At 45.9% G+C, this 19,972-nt stretch overlaps 1 protein-coding gene across 1 annotated transcript in view; it reads left to right on the top strand.

Annotated features, from left to right (window-relative positions):
* The window catches only part of ncor2 (nuclear receptor corepressor 2), a 199,489-nt gene that overhangs the window by 159,951 nt on the left and 19,566 nt on the right, over positions 1-19,972 (top strand). Inside the window, exons 26-35 of the mRNA XM_043715247.1 lie at positions 408-652; positions 2,262-2,394; positions 5,698-5,907; positions 6,532-6,780; positions 8,694-8,846; positions 9,343-9,450; positions 10,927-11,197; positions 13,452-13,807; positions 17,790-17,920; positions 18,366-18,538. Of these exons, the coding sequence (XP_043571182.1) occupies positions 408-652; positions 2,262-2,394; positions 5,698-5,907; positions 6,532-6,780; positions 8,694-8,846; positions 9,343-9,450; positions 10,927-11,197; positions 13,452-13,807; positions 17,790-17,920; positions 18,366-18,538 (2,029 nt within the window). The remainder of the gene's footprint in view (positions 1-407; positions 653-2,261; positions 2,395-5,697; positions 5,908-6,531; positions 6,781-8,693; positions 8,847-9,342; positions 9,451-10,926; positions 11,198-13,451; positions 13,808-17,789; positions 17,921-18,365; positions 18,539-19,972) is intronic.

Below are 19,972 nucleotides of genomic sequence, written 5' to 3'. Positions count from 1 at the left end.
CTTCTTAAACAGTGGCACCACATTAGCCAACCGCCAGTCTTCCGGCACCTCATCTGTGTTCTTTGTTTTATTTTTGATATTAAATTACCTGGCCAACAATTTGCTGCTTTCTCTCCCTTATTGATGGAGGGATTCTATCAGCGATCTTCCAGTCTGTTAGAACCTCTTAGTTGGGGTGGGGGTTGGAATAGAGCAGGGAGGGAGGGGAACAATATGGGGTGGACCAGAGGGTGGCAGGACAATAGGAGGGAGGGAGTCAGGAAGTATCCAAGTAACTATGTGATTTTTTTCTGCTGAGAGGAATTTAGAATCTGATAAATGTCAAGCTGTTTAACCTGTGTTTTTGCTGAGTGTCTCTGGCGTGTTCCCTATGTTGATTCTGTGCTGTGTTGACACTGTTCTGTCAGGATTACCTCGATCACCAGCTGATGGTCGGGCTGAGTGTGTGAGGAGAGATTCTAAGCAGATTAAGAGGGAAAGCTCACCGCCAAGAGGCACGTGCGATGGACTGAAGCAGAGGAGCCGGGATGGTCGTCTCCCAACTGTCAAGGAGGCAGGACGCTCGATCCATGAAATCCCTCGACAGCGATCCCACAGAACGCCAGAGACCTGCATGTTATCTAAATGCAGCATTGAGGACCCTGTCTCCCAGGTACGAAGGGTCCTGAGTTTGTGTGCATGCTGTGGGTGCAGCAGCTAAACACCCAGAGCACTCTGCTCACTAACTCCAGGCTCAATATTACTGCGTTTTGAAAACGCAATAAAATTTTTATTGAGTTTTGCGAAGTTTTTCTCTGTGAGGCCAAGTGAGTTTTCTCACCCTATTACCCCAAACTCCCCTCATTAACAAGTTACCAGGCCCCTATGGTATCCTGTTATTACAATGCTCGCCTGATTCTGCCACCTAATGAAGGTAGACATACTCCTCATTCTGGAATATCCTGGAATCCCTGGTGCTAGCACTATTGTTAAAAGGCCATTATGGATCAGATTAAGTACGCTCAGTCTGGACCTGTGCAGACCGGATGGTGGGGGTATGTAATGCCACATCTGAAGAGAAATTAAGTAGCAAGAGGTACAATAGGAGACTGCATATTAATGAGGGTGATAATGAGAGGGAATCCTTATTAATAGACCACTTGCCACTCACTGGTGAGAATCCTGTTTCAGTGTCCAGGAAAATGTTGACCATATTGTTCTCGTCCGTAAGAAAGGTCTCACTGAACGTCTTGCAGGATTCTCCCAAATTTCATCTCATTCAGGCATGGGAAGATCCCATCCATCGAACTGAACCCAAATTGAGGTTCCAGGAGAAAAAATAGTGATATATTTCCAATTTGGGATGGTGAGTGTCTTGAAGGGGAACTTATAGGAGGTCGTGTTCCCATGTATCTGCTGCCTTTATGGATGGAAGTAGTTGTGGGTTTGGAAGGTGATGTCTGAGGATCTTTGGTGAATTTCTGCCATGCATCTGTAGACAATAGACAGTGCTGCTAATGAGCTTCAGCGGTGGAGGGAGTGGATGTTTGTGAATGTGGTGCCAAATCAAGCGGCTGCTTCGTCCTGAGTGGTGTTGAGCTTCTTCAGTATTGTTGGAGCTGCCTCCATCCAGGCAAGTGGGGAGTATTCCATCACACTCCTGACTTGTGTCTTGTAGATGGTGGACAGGTTTTGGAGAGTCAGGAAGTGAGTTACTTGCCAAAGTAATTCCGAGCTGCTGTATTTATGTAGTGATTCTAGTTGAATTTCTGGTCAATGATAACCCCAAGGATGTTGATGGTGGAGGATTCAGTGATGGTAACACCAATGAATGTCCAATGGTGGTGGTTAGATTCTCCCTCTTTCTTTCTCAATGAAGATGGTCATAAGCTGGCATTTGTGTGGTACAGACATTACTTGTTTTGATATTGAAGCAAGGACAGAAATGGGCTTGAGACATGGAGGTCCAGGACAGGCAAGTAAAAATTGAAGAGATGACAGTAATCCCAATCTTACTGTAACCCAACACCAGCCCCAGCCTGTGTAACCGTTTGTGACCCAGTGCTAACCCAAGCCAAGCCTCATGGTAAATCTGGCATCATGTAATGAGTCTCAGTGTGAAACATGTTTTTCTACTGATTCAGCAACTTTTCCAGTGATAATCCATTTTACCCACTCACCAACCAACCTCTCTGATATTAACATAACCTGCCTTTGAATTGTTCCCTTTCAAATGGAAAGGCCCCAGTTTTTGATCCGATTATTTTGTGTTTCTTCTTTAGGGAGCTGCAGTAAAATGTGAGAACACGTCTCCAACAGCTGGTAACAAGCATACAAACCACTCACTGAGCAGCAGTTCCAGGAAGGTCTTTCACCCCAGGGAGCAGTTGGATCTGACGCTTGATGGTGGAAGAGGTTTGGACAGAATTCCTCACGATGTCAGCCCAAAAAGCCAGTTCAGTCCCATTGTTAGTGATGCCAGCTCGACTAAACAGGAATCTCCAGTCATTATACAGGAGTTAGCAAAGTCTGTCATCAGTCCACATTCCTACCCAGCAGCTATCCATTTTAATGGACCATTACACAGAGGATATCCTGGTTCAGTGAGAGAAGCAGTATCTGTACAGCAAGAAAATACCAGGAACAGAAACACAGCTATTTCCAGAGCAGTGGGTCACTGACAGCGAAACCACTGAGCAAAGTTTCCAACTCATCCCTCCGATTAACTGCTCTGTTCATTGCTGCTGGCCGGTTTGCTTTCAGTGTTTATTCATCATTTCAAATGTTTATCCTGGCAGCTTTTCCAGACAATAAGCTGGCAATCTCAGTTCTGATCCTCACAATCCACACCATTTTCAGGGACAGTTCCTGCTTTTGTTGTTCCTTTATGGGATGTGGGTGTCAGTGGCAAAGCTGGCAGTACTTACCCACATCCAGTGAATGGTGTGAATGATTCCCTCTCTCTCATCCTGATTCTGTGCTTGGCCTAATCCTGCTCCTTTTCCAATTCCCCCAACATTGCTTTTGATGTTACCCTCCATCCGATTACTGAGCTGCCCTCTCTTTTGCTGCCCCTGCATATCTTTACAACCTGTTAGATGGATTTTGTGGGATGGGGGAGTGGTGCTAATTGCAGGATGGAACACAGCAGCCTATACCTGATCGTTCCGACTTGCTGTGTAAAAAGCCAGTCTTCCCCTCAGTTCCTCACCCCCTCCCCCATGCATCCCTGAACCTGTAATCCTGTACCATCAGCTGAATGAGGACATTTCCCACTGCTCTCTCACGCTCCTGTTCTGATGATGTTCCTGTTGAAATCCAACGTTAGGAACCCACTCAGGATCGTATCTGAGTTTTTAATCCGATCTGGTATCAGCATCAGTCACATAAAGCTGTTTCTCGCTGGGTTTGGTTTGTGGCTCAAGGAGCTGCCTGTAAGGACTGACTCTCTGGGCCAGTGTTTAACTGACAATGGAACAGACCGAAACAGAGAGAACTGAAACTCTTCCAGTGCAGGCAGTGACCAACACTGGCTCTGAATCCAGAAACCTGCCTTCTCCTGCTAAACGATGGAAACCCTAGCCGGTTAATTCTGTCTGTCTCTCCACAACTACTGCCTACCCTGCTGAACATTACCAGCACTCTGTTTTTATTTTCAGTATTCACGTTACTTTGCTTTTGTATTCATGGGCTTTTGAACAGTAAGGTTTTAATTTTGAACAGTAAATTTGAATTGAGGATAAAGGGAGCAAGGACGTGTTTGAATTAAAGATACAAACTATCTGTAAACTAATTGTATTGTGGATCAGGTTCGAGGGGCTGAATGGTCTCCAGTTACTATGGGTAATAGCGATTTTTGAAAAGATTTGTAGGTTAGGTTAAGGTTCTGGATGTGAGCTTGCTCGCTGAGCTGGAAGGTTTGTTTTCAGACATTTAGTCACCATGTGAGGTAACATAATCTGTGAGCCTCTGGTGAAGCACTCATGGTATATCCTGCTTTTTGTTTATGTGTTTAGGTTTTGTGGGTGGGTCTCACCTTTGTCATCACCAAACAAAACAAATTAGAGGAACTACACCATCAATAATATCCTCACCAGCATAAAATTCACTAAAGAGGAGGAAAACAACAACAAACTGCCATTCCTAGATGTCACTGTAAAGCAAACAGCCAATGGGGAACTTCAAACCAACGTCTATAGGAGAACAACACACAGACCAAATACTGAACTACAGAACCAATCATCCCAACACCCACAAACGAAGCTGCATCAGAATATTATTTCAACGAGCCACCACACACTGCAGCACAGAGGAGCTACGCAGAGCAGAGGAACATCACCCATACCGTGTATTCAAAAAGAACGGGTACCCAATGAATACAATCCGCCGATTTCTCAGCAACAAACCCAAACAAGCAGACAAAATGCATCCAGAAACCCTAGCCACTCTCCCCTACATCAAATACATCTCAGAAATGACCACCAGACTACTCAGACCCCTCGGCACAAACCTACCAACACACTAAAACAGCAGCTAATGAACTTGAAAGACCCTATACAGACAACAATCAAAACTAATGTCATTAATAAAATACCATGCAAGTATTGTAACAAACAGGCAGTAAACTAGCCACCAGGATGCATGACCCTCTCTCACTAGTATCCTTACAGACAGATGAGGAAGGACAGCACTTTGACTGGGACGACACATCCATCCTAGGACAAGCCAAACAGGCACACAAGAGAATTCCTAGAAGGATGGCATTCCAACCAGAACTCTATCAACAAACATATTGATTTGGACCCTATCTACCATCCTCTGAGAAAAAGAACTGGAAATGACATCACCCACCTAAAGAAACCTAAACACATAAATAGAAAACAGGACATATCACCGGTGCTTCACTAGAGGGTCACTGATGTTACCCAGTATGGTGTCAAAATGACTGAAAACAAACCTTCCAGCTCATTGAACAAACTTACATCCAGACTTGGGCGGCACGGTGGATAGCACTGCTGCCTCACAGCATCAGAGACCCAGGTTCAATTCCCGCCTCAGGCAACTGACTGTGTGGAGTTTGGTTCTCCCCGTGTCTGCGTGGGTTTCCTCCGGGTGCTCCGGTTTCCTCCCACAGTCCAAAGATGTGCAGGTCAGGGGAATTGGCCATGCTAAGTTGCCCGTAGTGTTAGGTGAAGGGGCAAATTAGATTAGATTACTTACAGTGTGGAAACAGGCCCTTCGGCCCAACAAGTCCACACCGCCCCGCCGAAGCACAACCCACCCATACCCTTACGTTTACCCCTTACCTAACACTACGGGCAATTTAGCATAGCCAATTCACCTGACCTGCACATCTTGGGACTGTGGGAGGAAACCGGAGCACCCGGAGGAAACCCACGCAGACACGGGGAGAATGTGCAAACTCCACACAGATGGTCGCCTGAGGCAGGAATTGAACCCGGGTCTCTGGCGCTGTGAGGCAGCAGTGCTAACCACTGTGCCACTGTGTCGCCCACAAATGTAGGGGAATGGTCTGGGTGGGTTGCTCTTTGGAGGGTTGGTGTGGACTTGCTGGGCCGAAGGGCCTGTTTCCACATTGTAAGTAATCTAATCTAGTCTAAACTACGGGTAATATTTGAGGTGCCCTTTTGTGAACTGGGCCTCAGGTGTTCTGCTTTGGATTTCTGTCATTGATTTCCTTTTCTAATTTTTTCAAAGGTAAAATGGTTTCTCAGGAGCGAAAGGCCACTCCAACATCCAGGGAAATGTCTTCTGCTAAATCCCCGCACAGAATGATCCCAGAGCACTTTGCACACAGCCAGTATGAACAGCTGCTGGGGAGAATGGCTGCAGCAGATTTCTATCAGAGTTCCGTTCCGCTGGGCGTTGATACCACTGCCTTAGCCCGGGCAGTGCCGTTTGATACAGGTAACCCCAGCCCCCTGTTTCCATCTCTCCACGGGCCTCCCCACCTCCAGGGGCTCTCTCCCGTCACTTTGAGAGAATTCTCCTAAAGGCTGATGGGGAACATTGTTTGTAATAGCAAACATTCAAATCGCAAGATTAACACAAACTTACAAACAAGTATATTTACATATTTAAATTTTAAAATTTACACGTTAAATTCATCAATTTATATATTTACAATGAATAAATTAATAAAAATTTACAAATGAAGCAGGCACCATTTTAAAGATCAATGTTAATGAGATGAACATTCAGTGACCAATCACTTTCCACAACCCCACAGGTAAGTGGCTTCTGACTGGCTGCAGCATTCCACCCTCAGTGATTCATTCTGAGTGGTGACTATTCATTCCTTCATTAAATTCTAGCCCTCTGTCCACATCCTGCCCCATGCCTACCCCTCTCCCACACAATCCCCCCACACAGACACACACATACACAATCCCACTCATATACCAACGTGCTGTTAATACAATTGACGGTTTGGAATGCTGATAGTTGTAGTGATTTTACTGAAAGTAGACGATTGTTAATGAGTTCAGATCGCAGTCTCTGAGTGACCATTGGTTCTCACCTTGTTTCCAGCTGCTTACTGCCTCCCGAGAGCCCTGACTCCGGCAGGGTCTTACCCTCACCCATATGCCCCCCTCCTGCTTCGAGGCTGTCCTGAAGCTGCTGCTTTGGAAAACAGACAGACCATCCTGAACGACTACATCACGTCGCAGCAGATGCATCATCCAGCGACGACGGCAGTGACACACCGTACTCAGCTGCTTCGGGGCCTGTCCCCTCGTGAACAGGCCCTCACTCTAGGCTATTGTGCAAATCCTCGAGGTGAGTGCTCGAACCAATAACCAACACATGCAATCAACTTGACAAATCATGTGTTTGTGTTACACAGAAACCTTCCTGTGCACTGAGCAACATGGACTGCCTTGCATCTGAGAATTAATTCTTTGCGATTTTACTGGAATTAAATTTTAACATTGTCAAATGAATTTGAAATTCTCAAGCATCATTGACAAGATGGATGCTGGGTCAATGTGAGGTATAGTTTACAAACTTCACTGGGTAACCCACTATCTCCAGAGACATCATAAAAATTAAAGATTTTATAAAGTATACTGAATTCCCTAGGATTCCTCTCTTTTAGATCCAGTTTCATAAAAAGTACAGACCAGGTTTCTGTGTTTAGCAAGACTTACTCTTTATTACAAGTAGATAGAATCTAACTATAGATAAACAACCATGGCTCCCCCCCCCCTCAACACACACATCCAGTTAGGCACAAAGAAAGCACCGGTGTTGTGGGTGGAGGGAAAGACTAGGATGGCAGTTCAGCGGCCCCTGTCCACAGGGTTGCAGAGATGATCCTTGTACTGATCAGGCACTGCTTCACAATCTTCATTCTCCAGATATTTTCACCTGTTTGCAGGAGGCACAGAGTGGCTAGTTCTCACTTAGAAAGATTTATTAGATTAGATTAGACTAGACTTCCTACAGTATGGAAATAGTCCCTTCGGTCCAACAAGTCCACACCAACTCTCCGAAGAGTAACCCACCCAGACCCATTCCCCTACCCTATATTTACCCCTGACTAATGCACCTAACTCTATGGGCAATTTAGCATGGCCAATTCACCTGACCTACACATCTTTGGACTGTGAGAGGGAACCAGAGCACCCAGAGGAAACTCACGTAGACACGGGGAGAATGTGCAAACTCCACACAAACAATCGCCTGGGGCAAGATTCGAACCCGGGTACCTGGTTCTGTGAGGCAGCAGTACCACCCCAATTGAATGTCACAGCTTGCAGCGACTGAGGAAGAGCATAAAATGGCTTTTTTTTCCATTACAGAGCAAAATTCCAGAGGTCTGATGGTTTCTCCCCAAACATTCACATCCACAAGCTGTTCACCTGGGAGCCAATCAGATTGTTGTCACCAAGCAAGTGACCTTTGTCATTGATAACTGGTCATCATTTCACAGACCAATTAGCTACTTGTTGCTGGACGAATGTCTATTCGTACATGGTCCCCTGGCTCGGGTCTAGGCTTTCTCCACTGTATGAGGCAGCAGCTGTGTAAACAGCACTTATAGTGAGGCTCAGGGAACTTTGTTTTTCAAAATGTGCAGCAATCCTCCAGAAATCCTTGGCTTTCAAATGGTTTTTGTTTCACCATATCAACCACAATCAGAAATAGCGAAATATAAGAAAGACTGACTTTAAACAAATGTCCTTCCACCATCCCTCCATCCATGTATACTGCCATTCCTGTTAGCAATCTGTGCTCTTCATTCCAGTCTGACTCACAGATTCACTCACTCACTTCACCTCAAGCAGTTCCAATTCTTTAAATTCCACTGGCTACAGACCCAAATGTTTAACCTTTCTTCATCAATTAAATCCTTCATCCCAGCAACAAGTTGAAAAACATAAAGGGTCTGGATGGTTATATGAACAAGAAGACTTTAGAAGGATATGGGACAAATGCTGGCAAATGGATTTAGGTCAGATTGGGCTGATTGGTCAGCATGGATGAGTTGGACTGAAGTGTCTGTATTGTGCTGTATGTCTCTATGACTCCAAACAAAAGTATTTACAATCAATGGAATGATTTTTAGGTGTTTTTGCCATTTTTCTCAAAGATATTTGTACAATATGGTCCAAGTGTAATTTTAAAGTTGCATACTTTCAATCTGTTTTATAAACTGTAAAATCTTCATTAAATTTGTTGTTTTCCAGAAGTGCTCAGCCTGGCACAGGTTCCTCATTTCCCCGTCTTGGTGCAAACTCCTGCAGGGAGCAGCAATACCCACCTCAGCCGCTTCGCATACTTCCCAACAGAGGCTGCACATTTCCACACACAACCTCAGTGCAAGGCAACACGTTCACCTGGTAACTAGACCCTCAACAAGGATCACTCCATACAGGAAGAGAGAGAGAGAGAGTGAGGTTGAGGGTGGCACGGTGGCTCAGTGGTTAGCAGCGCCAGGGACCCGGGTTTGATTCCAACCTCGATGACTATCAGCGTGGAGTTTGCCTGTTTTCCCCATGTCTATGTGGGTTTCTATGGTTCTATCTGGTTTTATAACCAGGCTAAGCCGTGCTAAACTGTCCCTTAGTATCAAGGGAAATACAGGCTAGGTGGGTTAGCCACAGTACGTGTAAGATTACCAGGATAGTGGTGGGTGCTGGGAGTAGATGATCAGTGTGGACTGGATAGACTAAATGGGCTCTTTGCATGCTGAAGGGATTCTATGGTTCCAGGAGATAGAGGAAGCAGGAGAGGGAGAGTGATAGCTGGGGGGAGGAAGAGAGGTGAGCAGCAGAGTGAGAAGGACAGCAATTCCATTCCTTGTTTGGTTGAAGCTTAACTTTGGTGTTTATTCAGGGGGAGTCGCTGCTATCAACAAAATGACTGGTGCACAGAGCTTAGAGCGAGATGGTGAGATCGTGAGGGCTGTAGCCACCGGTGAACATCGAGACACATGGAGAGCTGGTAGGAGTCTGGTTCAGATTGATCAAGCCGATTCTAATTGGATAAGAATTGTGACTGAGTTAAAATCTGCCTTAATACAGTCTGATTGCGCTTGCTTTGACTTTTGGGAGTGGTGATCTGGGGATACTGTTTAAAAGGAAGCACTCTCCAATTTAAGGTGGACATGAAGGGAGATTTGTTCTTTCAGAGGTTCATTACTCTTTAGAATTGTGTTCCCCAGCAGGTGGTAGAGGTTGAGTCATTGAATATATTCAATGCCAAGTTAGATCTGGGCATGATCGACTGAAGATCATTGGTTCTCAGGGATGGAGAGGAGTGTGGAAGTGAGGCCATCAGAGCCTCAGGGATGGAGAGGAGTGTGGAGGTGAGGCCATCAGAGCCTCAGGGATGGAGAGGTGTGTGGAGGTGAGGCCATCAGAGCAGCCTCAGTGGACTGAATGGCCTACTCATTCTCCAGTTTCTCACAGACTGTGAATTCAATGGTGTGACCATGATTGAATACCTTGCTATCAACATCATGGGGGTTATCACTGACCAGAAACTTAACTAGACTTGCCACATAAACACAATGGCTACAAGAGCTGATCAGAGGCTAGGAATACTGCGGTGAGTAACTCACCTCCTGACTCCCCAAAGCATGTCTATCATTTACTAGGCACAAGTCAGAAGTGTAATGTAATACTCCCCACTTGCCTGGATGGGGACAGCTCCAACAACACTCAAGAAGCTTGACACCGTCCAGGACAAAGCAGCCGCTTGATTAGCATCACATCCACAAACATCCTCTCCCTCCATCACCTAGTAGAGCAATGTGTACTATCTACAAGATGCACTGCAGACATTCACCAAAGATCTGCAGACAGTATGACCACTTCCATCTAGGACAGTAGATATATAGGAACACCACCCCCTGCAAGTTCCCCTCCAATCCACTCACCATCCTGACTTGGAAATATATCGCCATTCCTTCACTGTCATTAGGTCAGTATCCTGGAATTCCCTCCCTAAGGGCATTGTTGGTCTACCCACAGCAGGTGGACTGCAGAGGTGCAAGAAGGCAGCTCATCCCCACTTTCTTAAGGGACAACTAATGACAGGTAATAAATGTTGGGCAGCCAGTATTTATCACATCCTACAAGAATATTTTTCATTAACATTTGTGTATTGTATTCACACCGGCTGTCCATTCTTTTCCGAATTTGATCTCCTCATCCTGTCCCTTGTAATATGTAAATAAAAACAAAATACTGCAGATGTTTCAAATCTAAACTGAGCAGAATGCCGGGGAAACTCAGCAGATCTGGCAGCATCTTTGTGGAGAGGGAAGCAAAGTGATTGCTTTCAGTTTGGTGTGAGTTCACTTCAGAATTTTAATGCTGTCAGACTGGCTGACTTTCTTGTTACCTTATGCAAATGTTCTGTCTGTCAAAATCTCCCCGTTTTTCCTGACCTCATGTCTGGTTTTGTTTCTTTCAGGTTCCGAGGAAGGGATTTGTCCAGCAGCACACCCTGAACCCCACACCCGTGGCCCCCCCTCGCCCCACACTCGTGCCCCCTCCTCGCCTCACACCCGTGCCCCCTCCTCACCCCACACTCATGCCCCCACCTCACCTCTTACCCACCCCTCATCCCACACACGCTCCCCTCTTACACATGAAAATATACAGCATCGACCCAGTGTTCTCCAGAACACCAGAATCAAACATGTTATTACTTCCATGGACTCAGCAATGCCATCGGTTCTGAGGTAAGTGCTTCACCTGAAGAGATAAAGAGGAAGCTTGGTGGAGTTACTACCAGCCCTGTTTACAGGTTTGTTTTTGTAGGCAGAGGGAGAATGCTGTTTGCCATTAAAGCAGGCATGGAGCAGCCCCTCTGAACTGTGTGTGACCAGCAGGTCAAAATATCACCAGTAACCAATCCCCTCCCCATCAGGGCAGCCACTGCAGGCTCATTGTAAAGAGACAGCAGGTACATAGGGGGCTGAATGGTCTTCTGTCCGCTTGATATCCCTCTGTCTTTGACATTCAGGAATTTTTCACATGCCCTGATTTGTTACAAACTCACTTGCTGATTCACAACAAGAAAGGACACAAAAATCTGGAGCAGTTTCTGTGGTGACCAGCAGAAGAGGAGTCCAGGGGCTGAAGGGTGAAAGTGGGGAGAGGAAAAGGGAACACGAGAATAAAACCAAAACAGAAAATGCTGGAAAATCTCAGCAGGTCTGGCAGCATCTGTAAGGAGAGAAAAGAGCTGACGTTTCGAGTCGAACTGACCCTTTGTCAAAGCTCTGACAAAGGGTCAGTTAGACTTGAAACGTCAGCTCTTTTCTCTTCTTAGAGATGCTGCCAGACCTGCTGAGATTTTCCAGCACTTTTTGGTTTCAGATTCCAGCACCTGCAGTAATTTGCTTTTAACATGAGAATGTGGATAGAGGTTAGACTCACCTCGGGGTTAGAGAGTATAAGAACATAGAACATTACAGCGCAGTACAGGCCCTTCAGCCCTCGATGTTGTTCCGACCTGTCATACCAATCTGAAGCCCATCTAACCTACACTATTCCATGTACGTCCATATGCTTGTCCAATGATGACTTAAATGTACTTAAAGTTGGTGAATCTACTACCGTTGCAGGCAAAGCATTCCATACCATTACTACTCTCTGAGTAAAGAAACTACCTCTGACATCTGTCCTATATCTATCACCCCTTAATTTAAAGCAATGCCCCCTCATGCTCACCGTCACCATACTTGGAAAAAGGCTCTCCCGTCCACCCTATCTAACCCTCTGATTATCTTATATGTCTCTATTAAGTCACCTCTCAACCTTCTTCTCTCTAACAAAAACAGCCTCAAGTCCCTCAGCTTTTCCTCGTAAGACCTTCCCTCCATACCAGGCAACATCCTAGTAAATCTCCTCTGCACCCTTTCCAAAGCTTCCACATCCTTTTTATAATACGGTGACCAGAACTGTACACAATACTCCAAGTACGGCTGCACCAGAGTTTTGTACAGCTGTAGCATAACCTCATGGTTCTGGAACTCGATCCCTCTATTAATAAAAGCTAAAATACTGTATGCTTTCTTAATAACCCTGATAACCTGGGTGGCAACTTTCAAGGATCTGTGTACCTGGACACCGAGATCTCTGAGGTCATCTACACTACCAAGAATCTTACCATTAACCCAGTACTTTGCATTCCGGTTACTCCGACCACACTTGTCCGCATTAAACTCCATTTGCCACCTCTCAGCCCAGCTCTGCAGCTTATCCATGTCCCTCTGTAACCTACAACATCCTTCGTCACTATCCACAACTCCACCAACCTTATTGTCGTCTGCAAATTTACTAACCCACCCTTCTATGCCCTCATCCAGATCCTTTATAAACTAACCCACCCTTCTATGCCCTCATCCAGATCCTTTATAAAAATGATGAACAGCAGTGGACCTAACACCGACCCTTGCGGTACACCACTAGTAACTGGACTCCAGGATGAACGTTTCCCATCAACCACCACCCTCTGTCTTCTTTCAGCTAGTCAATAAGGGTTTCAGTGTTGGGCTGTGTATTGTACCTTGTAAATCTCCAGTGGAGAGCATGGTTTGTTATGTTACTGGCTTTGCTGCAATTACATTTTAAATGACTCCAAATCAATCTGATGAAGCAACCTCAATTATCTGTGTAAAGCTTCATCAGAACCTTGAGATCTCATTTTATCCTTTCCCAAACCAAGCCCGCATTCTAGAGACCAAGAGGAGGTGGGTAGGAGATGCAACAGAGAGGGAACAGAGAGGTTAGGGAGTGTGGAAATTTATATTTGTGTTATCTGCATTCCCTCCATCTGTGTCCCTCATTCACCTCTTGCCTTTTCTCTCTAGCCTCTATTTCACTCTTATCCTTCTCGATTTGGAACCCCTTACAAATTTCCCCTTCCCAGTCCCTAGGTTTCAATTTCTATAAAACCTACAAATTAACTTCTCTTCTTGAATCTTACAGACATGGATCCTGTACCCCATCACCAGGACGATCTGCGACCCCCATTCTCCCCCAGCAGTACCCCCCTAGTGCCACTGAGAGAGTTGCTACCTCACCCCCAGCTCGTTCTTGGCTCAGGGACAGCAGGACAGAGAGCCACAGAATGGAGGGCTTCCTCCCTGCCCGGCAACCAGCTTCAGACTGGTCTGGGCACTGTGGCATTAACAGCAGGACAATCCTGGTCGGTCAGTATAACTCCAGTCCAGAGAAACAACACTCTGCAGAACCATGTGTCATCACTGCCTTGAGCCAGCGATGTAAGGAAAAGGACGTAAATCAACCACAGTCCACCCGGGAACAGGAGCAGGAGGAATTTCGTAAGATCACTGACTCTGTCTTTCTCTGTCTCTAACCTGGAGGTAGTTACAGATGAGGGTTACTGAAGCCAATGGCCTTCCTGTTTTATAGATTTATAAGAGGCCAGAATTAGAGGAACATATATGTTTTGGTAGGTTGTAGAGTTGGAGGAGATTGCAGACTTAGGGATGGACAAGGATTGCAGAGCCAGGGGAACTGTTTCTCATGTTAGTTAGGCCACAGCTGTGCAGTTTTGGTCTTTGCATTACAAGAAGATTTCACTGGAGGGGAGTGGAGGAGATTCTCTCCTGGATGTTTCCAGAACTGGAATTTTGACTATGAAGAGACTCAATAGGCTTGAGTTGTTTTCCTTGGAGCAGGGAAGGCAGGGGGAAACACCTGATTGAGGTGTATACAGCATCCTGAGGGGTGTAGCTAGGAATACACTTTTTCTTTTAATAGAGGGGTCAGTAACCAGGGGGCACAGTTTTAAGGTAAGGAGTAGGAGGTTTAGAGGGCATTTAAGAAATTGCTTTTCACTCAGAGAATCGTAGGGATCTGGAACTTCCTGCCTGAAGGTATGGTAGAGCCAGGTACCCCCAAGACACTGAAGAATTGTTTGGATGAGCGCTTGAAAGGCTCTAGCATTCAAGGCAATGATCCAAGAGCTGGGAAATGAGATCTGAACGGAAGGATCACAAACAGAAATTGCTGGAAAATTCGACATGTCCGGCAGCATCTGTAGAGAGAAAGCAGAGTTAATATTTTAGGTCCAGTGACCCTTTCTCAGAACTGATCCTGCCTGGGAGAGGGTTGGTATAATATGATAAAGATGGGGAGGGGGAGGGTGACGGAGAAAACAGTAGTTGGAGATGGAGCCCAGAGACAGAAAGAGAAAACAGTTGAACAGAGAAAGAAATGCAGGTCAAAAAGTGTGGTGTTGGAAAAGCACAGCAGGTCAGGCAGCATCCGAGGAGCAAGAGAGTCAACGTTTCGAGCATAAATTCTTCATCAGAAATGAAGACCTTCCAGCTCCTCAGATGCTGCCTGACCAGCTGTGCCTTTCCAGCACTACACTTTTTGACTCTGATCGCCAGTATCTACAGTCCTCCCTTTCTCCTAGAGAAAGAAACAGGGAAAGGTCAGCCTGGGGGATTGAATAACTGCTAATGGGGGACTGTTTTATTGGCTGACAATAGATGGTTTGTGGTAGCAGCCCATGTGATGACAAGGCTTGGTGTCTGGGAGTTGGGGTAAGGACATGGGAGAAAGTGCTCAGGCCCTAAAATTGTTGAACTCAATGTTGAGACCTGAGGGTTGCAGGGTTCCCAAGCAGAAAATGAGGTGCTGTTCTCCCAGCTTGCACTGAGCTTCACTGGAGCACTGCAGCAAGTTACAGGAATAGGGTTGGGGGCTGGGTGAGATGCAATTTACAAGATCGATACAGACTGGATGAGCCAAATGGCATCTTTTCACATTGTAGGAATTGTATGATGTAAAACTTCAGGAGAATCATGAATGTAGGTAGGGAGGGACTGGATAAGGAGAGAAAAAAATCAAGGTGAGGCAGGAAGAGATGAGTTCTGTGGGGCAGGAGCAGACAGAAACAAATGGATGTTTGATGACCTTTTCATTCAGAGGATGGTCACGATAAGCCAAAGGGGCTCTTTCCGTGCTGTAAAAATTCTTAACTTCAGGAACAGGAGAGACCATGGAAGTTTTTAAATACACAGTGGCTCAGTGGTTAGCACTGCTGCCTCACAGCACCAGGGTCCCAGGTTTGATTCCAGCCTCTGGAAGACTATCTGTGTGGAGTTTGCACGTTCTCCCCGTGTCTGCATGGGTTTCCTCCAGGTGCTCCGGTTTCCTCCCACAGTCCAAAAATGTGCAGGTCAGGTGAATTGGCCATGCTAAATTGCCCGTAGTGTTAGGTACATTAGTCAGAGGGAGAATGGGTCTGGGTGGGTTACTTTTCAGAGGGTCGGTGTGGACTTGTTGGGCCGAAGGGCCTGTTTCCACACTGTAGGTAATCTAAAAAAAAGGAATTGTAATGTCAGGGTGTTACAGTGTGTCCATGAGCACAAGACTGCCAGGGAACCTGCCCATGGGATGAACTGGGATATGGCCATCAGCATTCTGGAGGACTTTCTAAAATCTGCGGAAAGTTCTGAAACAAAGCTGCAGATTCCCAACAACAAGTAACATGTTCCCCACAAAGTTTTTCAGAGAAAACATGTCGTTGTTAATTTCACCGAGCTGGTAAATCATTTTAATATCTGGCTCAGAAAAGCTTCCCAGCAACAGAGCAGTTGTCAACCTGAGGGAATCCTGAACGTTCCGAGTGAGTTCAGCTCATCCCAATCACCAAAGACATTATCTTTCCAGAGAATATCTTGGTACTTCTCCCGATCAGTCAGTTTTCCAGGTGATTGTAACCAAATTAGTGTGACTTAGCAGAAGTAACAAAAGCTGACAGGTTTCCCATTTCAGTTACTGAGATAGAGCAATAACCACAAGGCTGCTTACTGGCCATTATAAGAGATAGCAGTAGAAGTAGGCCATTCAGCCCATTGAGTCTGTTTTGTCATTCAGTAAGATCGTGGCTGATCAGCTAATCCTCAACTCCGCATTTCTGCTATTTCCCCCGAGCCCTCAAGCAATGCCTCAAATCATTGCTATTCCCAGCCACACAGCAATAATGATTACTGTGGTGTGTTTTTCAGGTTAATAGACACCCCTCTGTCAATGTTTTAAAACATAAACACCTCGATGAATGGAGTGCACTAATGAACCTCTAGTGAACATGTTAACATCACACCAACACATTCACATTGCACTGTAGTTTAATGGAAAGAGTCTTTCTAATGAACAGACAAGTTAGTGCTTGTTCACAGGGGAACACCAGGGTTGACATTAAGAGTTTCAGGACTGACTGTCATTCTGAAAGGAAGTTCCCCACAAGATTCAGGGCATTTCCTGGTTATAGAAAAACTTTGATTTCAGAAATGTTCATCTTATTTTCAGTGTCAACACCTCAATGTAGGACATGCAATGCTGAATTTGCACACAAAGATCCATTAACAATAATGTGATAAAGATCCAATCTCATTTAAACAACAACGACCCATTTTTACAGTCTCTTAATCCAGCAATAGGACTTCCATTTACAACTGCATCTGAAAAACGGTACCTATCACAGTGCGGCGATCCCTCGGCACTGACCCTCAGATGGCACGGCGCTCCCTTGGCACTTGCCCTCCAACAGTGTGGCACTCCCTCAGCACTGACCCTCAGACAGTGCGGTGCTCCCTCAACACTGGCCCTCCGACAGTGCGGCGCTCCCTCAGCACTGACCCTCCAACAGTGCGGCGCTCCCTCAGCACTGATCCTCAGACGACGCAGAGATCCCTCGGCACTGACCCTCAGACGACGCGGAGATCCCTTGGCACTGACCCTCAGACGGCCCGGCGCTCCCTCTGCACTGACCCTCAAATGGTGCGGCGATCCCTCGGCACTGACCCTTGGACGGCGCGGCGATCCCTCAGCACTGACCCTCCGACAGCGCGGTGCTCCCTCAGCGCTGACCCTCGGGCCGTGCGGTGCTCCCTTGGCGCAGACCCTCGGGCCGTGCGGTGCTCCCTCGGCGCTGACCCTCGGGCGGTGCGGTGCTCTCTTGGACGGTTCAGCGCTCCCTCCGCACTGACCCTCGGACAGCGCAGCACTCCCTCCGCACTGACCCTCGGGTGGCGCAGTGTCACCTTGGGACTACACGGTATGTGTCAGTCTGGATGTTGGTCCTCTGCTTCTGGAGTGCTGCTTGTTTTTAATGTTTAATTTATTGTCCCTTAATGATATTGTGTTCTGTTTTTTGTATGGTCAACGTGTAAAATCAAGGACCGTTTTGTTATTAAAATTTCATGTTCTTTCCTCATCATTTTTGTTGTTCTGATAAGTATGTAGCTGCTGGCGTATGAGTGATAAATGTTGTTATTTTGTCTACAGATCCTCAGTTAGTCGCTGTATCTGAGAGTCCAGTCCAACATCTCAACAGTGTTGCTGAAGCTGTCCAACATCCTCCCAGTCAGTTCCCAAGGGGACAGCAACGCTTTGTGACCCTTGCTCAGCATATTGATGTAAGTCAGATATTTGTTTATTCTGAAATTCGAATGTTTAGCAGCTGCGGTGTAACCATGTTCATTCACCTCTCTGATCTTTCTAGATATGTGATGAAATCTCACATTGTGTGTAAACTGCTGAAAGAATTGTAAAAACAAATCCATGTCAATGACTTTTAGTTTGTCCTTTGGCAGTCAGTAATGTCAGTCTTCACTAAATCCAAGGTGACTCTTTCATCTTTACTCAATCATAAACTCTTTACTGATTTCAAAACCTAAATTAAGTCTCTTCCTATCATTCTCTGCTGCTGAAGGAATAGCCTGTTGTCCCCCTTCATCACAAGGTTTCAAGAGAATGTTTTTGTATCAATGTATTGTTCGTTTTCTAAAGTCTTCACTTGCTGGCAGTTAATATATCAATACATTATTGATGAGAAGCTAGCTCTGGTTTTATTTCTAACAGGAGGTAATCACTCAGGATTATACTCGCAATCATCCTCAGCAGCTAAGCTGTCAGGCAGGTCTGCATCCACAAAAATATCCTATTCAACAGCTGATGACCTCAACACCCCAACAGCATTATGGGCACCCAGGCAGAATGATATTGGAGTCACCTGGAGACAAAGACAGTGCAAGGTAAGAGAAAGGTACAAGCTGACCAGAGTCACCATTTAAAGTCATAGAGATGTACAGCATGAAAACAGACCCTTCAGTCTAACCCGTCCATGCCGACCAGATATCCCAACCCAATCTAGTCCCACCTGCCAGCACCCGGCCCACATCCCTCCAAACCCTTCCTAATCATATACCCATCCAAATGCCTCTTAAATGTTGCAATTGTACCAGCCTCCACCACTTCCTCTGGCAGCTCATTCCAAACACGTACCACCCTCTGTGTGAAAAGTTGCCCCTTAGGTCTCTTTTACATCTTTTCCCTTCTCATCCTAAATCAATGTCCTCTAGTTCTGGACTTCCCGATACCAGGGAAAAAAACTTTGTCTATTTATCCGATCCATATCCCTCATGATTTTATAAACCTCTATAAGTTCACCCCTCAGCCTCTGACTCTCCAGGGAAAACAGCCCCAGCCTATTCAGCCTCTCCCTGTAAGCTCAAATCCTTGTAAATCTTTTCTGAACCCTTTCAAATTTCACAACATCTTTCTGATAGGAAGGAGACCAGAATTGCACACAATATTCCAACAGTGGCCTAACCAATGTCCTGTACAGCCGCAACACGACCTCCCAACTCCTGTACTCAATACTCTGACCAATAAAGGAAAGCATACCAAACGTCTTCTTCTTAGATTTAAGACAAATGTCAGAGGTAGGTTCTTTACTCAGAGAATGGTAAGGGTGTGGAATGCCCTACCTGCTAAGGTAGTCAACTCAGCCACATTAGGGAAATTTAAACAGTCCTTAGATAAGCACGTGGATGATGATGGGATAGTGTAGGGGGACGAGCTGAGAATAGTTCACACATCAGCGCAACATCGAGGGCCAAAGGGCCTGTTATAGAACATAGAACATAGAACATTACAGCGCAGTACAGGCCCTTCGGCCCTCGATGTTGTTCCGACCTGTCATACCAATCTGAAACCCATCCAACCTACACTATTCCATGTACGTCCATATGCTTGTCCAATGACGACTTAAATGTACTTAAAGTACACTAAAATGTACTTTACTGCTCTCTAAGTAAAGAAACTACCTCTGACATCTGTCCTATATCTATCACCCCACAATTTAAAGCTATGCCCCCTCGTGCTCACCGTCACCATACTTGGAAAAAGGCTCTCCCTGTCCACCCTATCTAACCCTCTGATTATCTTATATGTCTCTATTAAGTCACCTCTCAACCTTCTTCTCTCCAACGAAAACAGCTTCCAGTCCCTCAGCCTTTCCTCGTAAGACCTTTCGTCCATATCAGGCAACATCCTAGTAAATCTCCTCTGCACCCTTTCCAAAGCTTCCACATCCTCCTTATAATGCGGTGACCAGAACTGTACACAATACTCCAAGTGCGGCTGCACCAGAGTTTTGTACAGCTGTAGCATAACCTCATGGTTCC

Source organism: Chiloscyllium plagiosum, chromosome 25 (assembly GCF_004010195.1).
Source record: "Chiloscyllium plagiosum isolate BGI_BamShark_2017 chromosome 25, ASM401019v2, whole genome shotgun sequence".
Classification (NCBI taxonomy): Eukaryota; Metazoa; Chordata; class Chondrichthyes; order Orectolobiformes; family Hemiscylliidae; genus Chiloscyllium; species Chiloscyllium plagiosum.
This window is presented reverse-complemented; position numbering and strand designations above follow the sequence as displayed.